Source organism: Hemicordylus capensis, chromosome 1 (assembly GCF_027244095.1).
Source record: "Hemicordylus capensis ecotype Gifberg chromosome 1, rHemCap1.1.pri, whole genome shotgun sequence".
NCBI classification, from domain to species: Eukaryota; Metazoa; Chordata; class Lepidosauria; order Squamata; family Cordylidae; genus Hemicordylus; species Hemicordylus capensis.
The window spans coordinates 341,774,320-341,786,529 of record NC_069657.1 but is presented as its reverse complement, the minus strand read 5'-3'; the positions used below and the strand labels follow the sequence as shown (position 1 = coordinate 341,786,529).

Here is a 12,210-nt window from a genome sequence, read left to right as displayed (position 1 = left end):
CTTTGCCTGGTAAAGATGATATAGAGAAATAGATTTGAGTGTTATCAGAATATTGATAACACTCTGCACCAAAACTCCTGATGACCTCACTCAACAGTTTCTGTAGTGATCAGCCACCCCTCCCCCTAAAGAGTTAACCGGAAGTGGACCCTGTCATGACTGACAGACAGGTGAACTCCAGGCTCAGCCAATCAGCACACCAGGGGGACCTAGAGAGCTGTTGGGAGGAAGAAGGCAGTTCTTTGTTAGAGAAGGACATGTGGCCAGGAAGAATGGCTGCAGGAAAATGATTCTGTGGATCCTTGAAAAATAGGAGGGCAAGATGTTTGAACTCTACTGTGGAGTTTGGTGAGTTCAAGAAAAGGAAGCCTGGGCTTTAGCTTCAGGAATTAGTTGAGGGCAAATTTTGCATTAGACTTTGCATTAGAAGTTATATTCCTTTTGTGTGTGTGTTTTGCATATTCCTGATACTGTTCTGTTATAGTTTACCTACAATGTTATTGAAATAAGAAACACTAGCCTATGCTCCTGTACACCTAGGGTGTAGCAAAAGACTTTGTACTTATTTAAGTCTGCATTTGCATTTTCCTACATACCTGTTCTTTGCAACTGGGTAACCAAGATTTTTAAAGTGTGCCACCCCAACATCATTGGGGGTGCTTCTGAAGTATTCTTGTAACCTACTGAGTATTTTTACCTGTAACTGAAAGCTGAGTAAGCCTCAGACGGAAGCAGTCTGTAGTACCTGAATAAAACTGGGATGTTTTTCTTTTTCTTTTCTTTTACAAGTCTCTCTGAGTTGGTTTTTAACTCAGAAAAGGGGGGTGCTAAAGAGGGATTTCTCTGGTGCAAACACATTTCCTGAGGTGTTCAGCAGCTATCAGTTTTATCACCACGTGTAGGCTTGCACATGGAAGATTTTCGTACTTGACTAGTAGCAAAATAGAGTTTTCCCTGGAATTCAACCCAAAGCCCAGGTTCAAGGCCTGTAATAAAGAGGGGTGGTGGTGGCAGCCATTTTTGAACCTACTGAAGAATGTTAGGAAAAGCCAAGTCATGCAGGTCAGCAGGGATGATTCAGCATTTCTTTCCCTCGTGTGAGCTTGCTCTGAGACAAAGGCTTTTATCTGCTACAGTTTCATGTAGACACTGAAGAGCACTGGTAACATATTGGAACCCCAAGGGGCTTTGTATAATAGCTCCTGTTACAAAGAGCAACTGTCACCAAGAGCCACCATCTTGAATCTACCCAAGAGGCAGAAACATAACCACAAAGCACTGCCTCCTATCCCCAAATCCCTTAGGTGATCCCAAAGGATACCAAGGTTACTCTCTCCATCACCTTGACCAATTATATACTTTAGGGGATATGTTCATCTATATACATATTTCTCTTAGCCAGCATACATGTCCTTAGGAATTTGGCGGCAGAACTCTCACATTGCGAGAGTTCCAGCCAGGCTTGGGTGAGCCGCGAGAGTTCAGGGGAAACAAAAAACGGCGGCGGCGGGCTGGCGCAAAACGGCCAGAGGAGGTGGCGGTGGGACAGTCTGGCCTGGCCAGGCTGTCCTGGGTGAGGATTAGGAGGCGGCCAGCCAGATGCTGGGAGGCGAAGGCGGCGGGATGGCCTGGCCTGGCCATCCCGGTAAAGGAAGAGGCGGCGGCCTCGGCTGGCCGCTGGGAGGCGGTGGCGGGGCGGCCTGGCCTGGCCAGACCGTCCTGAGCAAGGAGGCGGCAGCAGGGGTATGGAGGCAGTGGCGGCCTCGGCTGGCCGCTCGGCTGCTGGATAAGGAGGCCGCTGCCGCCCAGTCTGGCCAACAAAGGGGCAGCCTGTCACTGTGTCGAGAGTGGGGCGGGGAGGGGGATAGAGAGAGTGGGACAGGATGGGGGGGAACAGCCGGCCCCAAAGAACGCACAGATGCTCTGTGCGGGTCGACTAGTATGTTTTATTTTATTTATTTATTTATTTATTTATTTATTTATTTATTTATTTGACTTCTATACCACTCCTCCAAAAATAGGTCAGGGTGGTTTACACAGATAAATAATAAATAAATAAGATAAGATGGATCCCTGTCCCCAAAGGATATCCATTGAACATCTGATCCTTTCTTGGGGACACAATGAATTATTGTGGAGGCATGGATAATGGAGTTAATATGTTTCTCCAGTAACAGAAGCTAGAATTCTCTCTGGTCTTTATGCACACAAAGATGCTCTTATCCCTCGACTTCAGGGCCAAGGTCCAGGGCCTCCACATCCCCTGGGGGCCCCCCAAATCCTATTTAGTCTGTCCTGAGTTGTTTGGTCACAGTGCCACGCCACAGGCCCGCACTGCGCTGGGTGGCCAAGTGCGATTGTGACCTGCGCCGGGTGCTGAACCCGGCGCAGAGATAGAGGAGTGATTGGGAAAATGTTAAGTTGCATGTTCAAGTGTTACTTCTAATGCATATTTGCATAAATCTACCTGTTTTATATCCTTACATTCTTGTGAGTTCAGTTGCTGTTTGTGCTCTCAAGATATTAAGTTAACGTGTTAAAAATATTGCATGTGTCACGGTGTGTGTAGGGGGGTGATGCTTAGTTGCAGGGGGGCTCCAGCAGGGGGGGGGGCTGCAAAGGCCTTTAGGTCCAGGCTCTAAAATTACAGAGGTACACCTCTGTATGTCTTTATGTTTATAGTAGTGTGACTGAAGAATTGTCATTTTATGGTTTCAGTTTGTCAAAGGAAGGAAATATGCATCGGTCTTCAGTTCTGTGGAGCTTTTCTTTTTCCTGTCATCAACACAGGAAAATACTTGCTCCTGTGTATCTGCTTATGGCCATAAAGTCATTTTAACATTTTTGCATGCAATCTAATCTGTTGCTTCTCTTTTCCTACAGGTCATGAAACTGTAAAACATGAAAAGCCTATCTCCTCCTCTAAATCAGGTATATTTTCCATATTTCTTCTAAAGCATCAGTCAAAAGGCCTTGTTTGAAATATGTGTGTTGTGTAGGACATTTTGAGACAATTTGTCAGGGCAGTCCTAAAAGTGCAACAACTCAAACACCCCAGGGCTGCTTAGCAGACTGCTCACTTTTGAACAAAATTTTTAAAAAATTGGTCTAGCAATTCTCATTTTAAAATGTAATTTTTGTACACTTCCTCGCCTTTTTAACTCATATTTGTTCTCCTTTGTACTGTAGAAGGTAGAAATGTCTGGGTAATGCTTTTCAAAAAGCATTAGCAAGGGGGATAAGAGTTTTAAAACTCTTGATGGTGGTTTAAAAAGGGAGAGCAAAACTAGATCCGACAAGTAGGGATATTCTAAATGGCTCTAGTTCATGAGGGCACAGATAATGATTCTCTCTTGCTTTTATTGTTTTGTTGCCTTCATGAGTCACCCCAAGCGGTATTATACTGGAGAGGTGGGAAGGAAGGATGGATGGATAGAAAAATAAAATAAAGGCTTTACTGTGTAATCATCCCATGTGTGAGTGAATTCCCCTCAAGTAAAACCACAGCATCTTAAAAAAATAGATATGCACTGATATATTTACAAGAACTTTGGTGTTTAGATAAGCTTTAGGGCTTTGAAATAGCTGTGCTCTTACCTTAATGATCCAAGCTGTTTGAGGCACATTTCTTCCTTCTTCCTTTGAAGAATGCATATAATCTGGAGGTGAATCTCAAAGTATTGACGATGATAGCAAATAACCTAAAATTCAGTTGAGATATGCCAAGAGCTGCAATATGTAAAGTAGATGCTGCTTTATATTCTTCACTGTGTCCAAACTGCCTTGTCAGTTACATACACAGCTGTGTAATGGAGCTGAGCAAGCAATTTCCATCATAGGGTTCTTTCAATCAGCTGACAATCTTGTTCATGAGAGATACAAAAGTAAGTTAGCAAAAAATAAAATAAAGAAATGTAGAAAAATTTTAATGCTTTCTTCATCTCAGCTAGGGATGTGCTGAAACACAATTTGGTTGTCCAACTCGCCAGCATTTCCCATTAAATTTGCGGGCTTACACAGCCTGCTCTCCTCTGCTTTAAAGGGACTGTGTGAGCCCTAGAATTTAAAGGCAGGTGCCGGCAATTCAGACAGCCAAATCACATTTTGGCACATCCCTAATCTCAGCTACCAGTCTTTCATTCAAAAAAAGAAGTTAAAATATAATTATCTTCAAGGTTTAATTGCACTGGCATCTGTCTTGAAACAAGCTACCAATTTTGTGTTATTTATTTATGGTACAACTTGTACTCTTTCCTTTGAAGTCTAGAGAAGTTGGTTGTAAACTCTTACTTCTGGCCGAAACCCTCTTTAGAGTCCAGTGTGGATGGATGTCTTCAGTCTGTAATGTAGATGTTTTGGCCAGCACCTAAAGATGTGCATTATTTTTGGCTATACAGTATTTGTCAAGGGACACTATGCATCAAAGTTGTCATCCTGTCAGTATGGCCTTTGCTTCATTTTAAAATGGCAGGCTAGGACTTAGGGCTACACTAAGTGGAACATGAAGTCTCTGTGATTGGATCTCCTCTCTTGTAAAGTCTAAAGGCCCTAAATAGAGTAGTTCAGTGACTGGCTGCTCATATGATTATGTAAAGCTGCCTTCTACTGACACAGACATTGGTCCCTCTAGCAAGTGACTGACATGCTTTGTAGCCTTCACAGGACAGAGCAACAGTTCAATCATAGCAAGGTAAAAGCAAGGTTAAAAAAAATCTTAATATAGAAACATCTTAATACTCAGAGACCATATTTCTTTCAGTTTGGGAAGCTTACTATGATATGGCCCTGAATGGTTTGGGACTAGGTTATTTGAAGGAGCACCTCACACTGCATGAATTTGCCTACCCACCACAATCATTGTTGGGGGCTTCACTATTTCTCGTCTTTGGAAAGGCGCTGATGAGGAAATGTGACCGGCCTTTCCAATTATGGCACCTAGGTTATGGAACTCCTTGGCTTGAAGGCCATCTATCCCATTTGGTGGAGGGCTTGTTTGTTTGTTTGTTTGTTTGTTTTTGAGGGCAAGGGGTCACCTGCTGGAAACCTTTTTGATTTATAGAAGGCTCCTCCCTTCTATGAGTTTATTTTCCTGGACTGCTTCTTGGTTCATTCATTAGTTGTAGTTTGCTTTATAATTAATAAACTGGGTTTTTAATTATTTATTTAATTTATTTGTGTGTTTTATGTTTTGTTCTATTTTAATTGATTTTAGTCTGACTTGTGGGTCTAGGGATATAAAGTGAGATTTCAGTTTTAATGGGAGGAAGGATGGAGACATAGATATAATACTCATGGACATTTCAGTTACACAGTTGTGAAGGCCAAACAATAAAAGTTAATATGTAGGAAATTTTTAAATAAATTATAATAATATTTACACATTGGTTTTTTAAAATTTGTTTCTCTTTATAGTTAAGCCTAAGACAACAAGTATGTGGTATATACTTTGATAAGGACAAATTGTATGATATAGGTGGTCTAGTATAGCTTTAACACATGAAAGCAGTAGTCTATAGAAGCTGCTCTTGATTGCTTTGCTTAAAGCGGCATAGCCTGTCTTTTCAGTCTGTCTTATGAATTAGAGATAACAAGTTCTGATAGAAAGCAAGCTTTTGCTATTCCTAGTTTAAAATGATTCCCCACAACCAATTAACTTGCAATATACCTTCAATCTTGACGCTTATATTATAAACATCAATACAAAGCTTTATTCCTGTGAAGGAACCTCTATTGCACATATATTGTGAAGAATTTATTTTTATGTTTTTGTGAAATAATGTCATACTTCCTGAGGACCTACAGATACTAAATTTTGCATACACAATCCTGCCACTGAAATTAGCTGAATGCATTACTTTATACACCAGAATATGTTATGTGAAAATTTAATTATTATTTTTTAGTTTTTTGAAGAAATTCTGAATCTCATACTTCTGAATCTCATACTTCCCCATTACTTACAGATACCAAATTTAGCATGAACAATCTTTCTACTTAAATTAGCTGAATGTGCTACTTTTTCACAAGAATCAAAGAAAGTTTTGATTTTTATGTATTATGTACTTTGTATAGTATGAAAATATTCTGTATTTTTAGATATTAGAATATGAATATTTTAGAAATTATGAATATGATCATAATATTTTACTTGTCTTGTCCTCAACAAATTTTTAAAACTCAATCAGATCAATAATTCCAAAATGACATCATGCCCATGAAAAACAGATCTTTCTCAGATTCAAATTTACTGTTATTTACATTTACCATATATGTTCATTTTTTTCACTTTAAATTTTTATTGATTTTAACAATATCTTAACATTCACATCACATTACACAGATGTTGACTTCCTGCTCACACCTCTTCGTGAATCCCCAACTATAGAATTAACCCTTGCTATAACAATAATTCAAAACATATATCTTAAACCTTACAGACTCGATTTTAATCCACTCAACCTGCTAATATTACTAAATTTCAAGCCCTGCTGAAAAATCAATATTAGGAAAGTAGTTCTTTAAATATAATAAGAATGGTTACCAATCTTCTTTAAAGCATTCCAAATTTTGGTCTCTTATCAGTACTGTAAGTTTTGCCATCTCCGCATAATCCAAAATTTTTATCAGCCAATCTTCTTTTGAGGGGAGTTCATTGCTCTTCCATTTCTGTGCATATATTATTCTGGCCGCGGTGGTAGCGTACATAAAGAATGTTAAATTTGTTGTAGAAAACACTCCTTGCGTTATTCCCAGCAGGAAGGATTCTGGCTTCTTGGGAAATGTCATTTTAAAAATTTTCTTTAACTCATTATATATCATGTCCCAAAAGGCCTTAGCCTTCCTACAAGACAACCACATGTGAAAAAAAGTTCCTTCAGAGTGACCACATTTCCAACATTTGTTTGGAACATTTTTATACATTAATGCCAGTTTTTTAGGTGTCAAATACCACCTATACATCATTTTATAATAATTTTCTTTTAAAACATAACATGCAGTGAACTTTAAATCAGTTTTCCATAATTTTTCCCAGGCTGCCATTTCTATATTATGCCCCACATCTTGGGCCCATTTTACCATAGTCATTTTAACCACTTCATCTCTTGTCTCCTCCAAAAGCAAGAGCTTATACATTTTAGAAACTAATTTTTCATCATTTTCACACAGCTCCTTCTCAAATCTCGACATCTGAGCCTCAAATCCAACTTTAAGATCCTTCTTCTAAACTTCGTTTAACTGATGGTACTGAAACCAATTACTAACCAAATTTTGTACTTCAATAAACTTTTTAACTTACAGCCCTTTTCTTGAAAACATAACAAATCCCTATAGGTACCCCATTGCGATTGCATATTTATCTCTTTACGTACTAGAGCTTCAATCGGAGATAACCATAATGGAGTTTTAGGTTCCAACCATTTTTTATATTTTACCCAAACTCTCATTAAGCTTCTTCTTATATAGTGGTTAAGAAAATCTTTATGTACTTTACTTTTGTCATACCACAAATAGGAGTGCCACCCAAACCTTCTGTCAAATCCCTCCAGATCAAGTATTCTAGAATTGCTTAATGTTATCCATTCTTTTAACAATGTCAAACAAACAGCATCAAAATACAACCTTAAGTCTGGTAGGGTAAGACCGCCTCTTTCTTTTGCATCTGTTAAATTTTTAAAATTAATTCTTGGTCTTTTCCCTTGCCAAACAAATTTAGTTATGTCCTTCGGCCATTGCTTAAAACAAGTTAAAGTATTAATTATAGGAATAGTCTGAAAAAGAAACAACATTTTGGGTATATGTTTATTATTCAATAAAATGAATAATGTTTGAAGTTAAAATCCTACAAATTTCAAACCGCTCTTTTCTTTTTCAAGCACATTAATAAAAAAGTATATTACATATATTTAATTTCTTGAACTTTTCTATAAGTGTAATCCATGCAAAATGACTGCCTTGTCAATGACGGGTCTCACCTACTATCAACCAGTCTTTATTAATACAGCCAATACCTACTAGTATTTTATAATTAAATCCAACCCTGTCGGTCATTAAGATTTTTGTTTCTCTGGATCATAGCCAATGCCATGGTTAAAGGTCTACTTTTATATAAATTAAAAATTACAGTTTCTGGAAATTTGAAGCTTAAATGAAAATTTGTATTGCTCTCAAACGGAAACATTAAATGTCTGCCACCAGTAAGATGAAAGATGGTTGGCAATTACAGAAATAAGCTTCTGATAATTATTATGTGGAGCAATTCTTTTTTTCAAAGGAAATAAAATAAAATAAAACTGCTCCTTGAATGCACACCAGGATTGCAGAGTTTCTTTTATGTTTCTGCCATGTACTGTAACATAGAGATTTGCAACCTGTGGTCTTCCAGATGTTGCTGAACTACAACTCCCATCATCCCCAGCTACAATTTATTGTGGCTGGGGGTAATGGGAATTGTAGTTCAACAATGTCTGGAGGACCACAGGTTCTAACCTCCTCAAAAGTGTCCCACTTCCACTTTATGTGATCAGGGACAGATGGTAATGATGATATAAAGATTTGTATCTTTAAAAGTATTATCTATTCTCTTTTCCCTGGTGGCTTTATTGATTGTTTCTTTTTTTGCAATGCTCTCTTCCATGCATCTTGGAACTGAGATAGGCTAGAAATCAGATGGATAATTAATATAGTGGAACACTTTAAGGGCTTGGCTATGATCCTATTGTTGTTGCATATGCTTTGGAGCTTTGGTTGCTGCCCAAAGTCCTTGTGCTTTGGTGAGTGCAAGGGTGTATGTGTTTATTTTTTTCTCCCTCCCTTTTGGCAGCAGCTGCTCCATACTTCATTGGTGGCTGCTTCCCTTAGGAGTCTCGATGTGGTGACCTCTCCTGCAATACAGGGGCATTGTGTTGAGAAAGCAGGCATTTGACCTAGAGAGAAAGAGAGAGAGAGAATATTTGAACCAGCTCATTTGTAGAAGATATTGGCTTAGCCCATGGCAGGCCCCTACCCTTCTAACAGCAGGGTGAATGTGCTGGTTTCAAGAGTATGGAGAGCCCATTGACACTTCTCCCATAATTCCTAGTGGGAGAGGCATCCTACAGTGATGTTGCAATTCTTAAGAGCCACGGAAGCTCTTTGCATTTGCAGGAAGCATCAACTGGCTCTCCACAATCACGGAGCCAGTGTGTGTTCCCTGCTGATGGATGAGCCGGGGCTGTGCACTATCTAAGCTGCATATTGTATAATCGCAGAGCAAGACTCACCTATGTATCCTTTTAAGACATTATATTGCTCATGTGAGCAGTAGTTAATAGAGTCAGCCAGCTCAAATATCTGAACTAGCTCTTAGAAGCTCCATCTCACACACACCCTGGTCACTTGGATCCAGTTTTCTATATATGAGGTCCTAATCGACAAAATTTCTGTATCTAATAGTTCAGGAAGAATACTAATGGAATACTCATATTTTCCAAATGTTGTATCTGTTCTGTACATCAGCAGGTAGCTCAAGCCTGTACACTTGACACCCAATCCCCTGCCAAGCCTAATACTAAGTTGTGGCTTTTGAGAAATCCCTTGTTTTTCCAGTGCCAAGCAGGGAAGAAAAGCAGGAGACTTACTGAGCCTCGGATAGGCTGCCATACATTCCTGGTAGACTGTTTAGTATGGTAGGTCACAAGTTGTGCAGGCCTGAGGTAGATGGTAGACTCTTGATTTTGTTCCACAGCTCTTGCTTATAAAATAAGAACTGGTCCTTAGATATAATGCTTCCTTAGAGGGAAAAATGGAGGAGACCTTTTTAATTACTGTGGAATTAAATAAAAGTAAGTGGTTGTAAGAATGGGGCTATACAATGGCAACATGTTTCTTGATTATTTTGTGCTGTTTTCATCTTGTAGAACAAGAAACTGTTAAGCATGAAAAAGAAGTTCCTCAAAGAAAACCAGGTGCCTACTCTTATTTTTAATGTTAATCTATTGTGAACTGTATCATTTGATTCACAGAAACAAACAACAATACCATAGTCATGCAAAACCACTTGGCAAAATAGTAAACAAGTTGACAAATTCAGCAGAATAATATGGCCTTGGGCATCTGGCATTCTCCGTGTTCTACACGGATGTCAACATTTTGAAACAGCTTATTCATGTATAAGGATAATGGTCTGTTTCTCCATCACTAATCAAATCAGCAATGACCTCCACAAAAGATTTTGACCCATAGCCTAATTTTTTGTTGTTATTTCATATCCAGACTGTTTTGATACTTGCCTATGGTATTCTTTTCTGCAAGAACAGAAGGCATGTATGTGCGATGCCTTTTCTGTTATGGTAGGGGTGCACACAGAATTGTTTATTGTGGTTCAGTTTGAATTCAAGCCAAATTTGAACCACACCGCCAGTCCGCGAACTGGTCCAGCAGGACCACCCACCAATTCAGTTTGATTGGTCAAACCAGTTCAACTCGATTTGAGAACTATACTTGTAAAGGAGAATCCAGTGAGTATTCCCCTTTACAAGCAAAGGGGTGGGGGAATCCTTAAAAGGGCTTCTAAAGAGACTCACCAGTCTGGTGGAAGACATCCTGCCACTCCTCGAAGACCCTGGTGTTCCCCAGAAGCCCACCCCATGTGACACAGTTCCAACATTGACTGGCCTCTGTGCATCCTGTCAAGGATTGTGACTAGCTTTGCATCATTTCCTATCACACACACACACACACACACACACACACACACACACACACGTCGACTGAAGAATTGGCTTCACAGCAGGAGGCGTGCGACAGCATGTACAAACATACCTTGTTGCACCAGTGTAAGACGAACTCCCAACTAAGCAGAGCTCGCTAGTGCAACAGCATTGTACTAGTGTGGTGTTAGTCTGGACGTAGAGGTGCAGCTAGATAATTTTACCTAATGGCCTTGCACCCACCCCAGCTACACACATACACGCCAAATTCAACAACAACGTCTAGCAACCATTTGGAGAACTAACTGTCAAAAATAACATGTGGCTCTGAGGCTGTGTTTAGACACAGCCTAAAATGGGCTAGGGACACCTAGCCCAGGTTAGGCTGTGCATGAGAAACACTGGGATCCGACCTGTTCCCCGCAGTCCAGTGCCACTTAATTCAATTGTGAAACCCACCTCCTAAACAAGGTTAAGGGAGCAAGCACTCCCTTAGCCCCATTTAAACCGTGTGCAGTGCCCAGCTGCTTTTACCTGGTGTGGCAGCAGGGATGGGCACCTGCCTGTCACTGTGGGGATCCCCACAATGCACCACACACGCAGTGCATTATGGGATTTCCAGGGGCCGGGATGATGCGTCCCAGCCCTCGGCCCTCTGAACTGCCTGAGGACCATCTGGGCACATGATGGGTGCTCCCAGCAACAGAGGAGCAGTCGTCTGTGGGGAAGGTAGATTTAAGCAGCCCCCCCTCCACTGCCCGCCCGGTAGCCCTCTCACTCATTCGTGAGAATGGGCTCTCTGCTAACTGAAAATCTGCAACATAGGTTTCCTGCTTTTCTACCAGCTACATAGTCTCTAGAGCACCTTAATAAGTAATAAATAAGCAAATAACACAATAAAAATATGTAGCCATGCTAGTTGGGAATGAGCAAGAACTTTTTGTTCCTTTCTGTCTGTAGCCCCTCACTTTGCAGTGATCCAAACTTCATGGTAGTTTTGTCTCATACTTAGAAAGTTCTCCCTGTGCTTCACCTGCACAGTAACTTTCCATGTTTCTAATTCAATGACTTATTCTCATGTGTCTAGTTTAGAGTTACTTGACCATTCAGAAACCAAGGGAGATCATGGAGAAAATTCAGGAGAAAGCACCCAGTCCCCATGCCATCCATTTACACACCAAGTGGGGAAGAGACCAAGGAGGAAACCTATTAAAGCCAAAGTAAATACTGCCCTCCCAGCTCCGTTTATTTTGACGGAGACACTGGCATTCTTCTCTGCTGTCCCATTTCCTTCTCTTCCTTCTCTGCCACCACTGTTTCCTCCTTTATCCTCCAGCACTGCCTGCTGCCTCTTCCAACCTTCTCCTCCTCTCTTGGCTAGCTCTAGCCATGTCCAGAGCCTGACTGATTCTTCAGCTGGCTGCAGCAAGGGCCTATTGGATATGGTGATGGCCGCACATGTGCCCTGATACCACCATCAAGGCACATGCACTCCTGTCATGATCAAGGTGCATGTGTGCTC

The 12,210-nt window shown here is 40.4% G+C and overlaps 1 protein-coding gene across 24 annotated transcripts in view; it reads left to right on the top strand.

Moving 5' to 3' along the window:
• The window catches only part of TRDN (triadin), a 305,901-nt gene that overhangs the window by 261,946 nt on the left and 31,745 nt on the right, over positions 1 to 12,210 (top strand). For all 24 annotated transcript variants that reach the window (XR_008313241.1, XM_053284401.1, XM_053284346.1 and 21 more), the window contains 2 exons: positions 2,884 to 2,931; positions 9,897 to 9,944. Coding sequence is in view for 23 of the 24 variants with exons in the window: in XM_053284401.1 (XP_053140376.1) it covers positions 2,884 to 2,931; positions 9,897 to 9,944 (96 nt within the window). In the remaining variant the exon portion in view is untranslated. The remainder of the gene's footprint in view (positions 1 to 2,883; positions 2,932 to 9,896; positions 9,945 to 12,210) is intronic.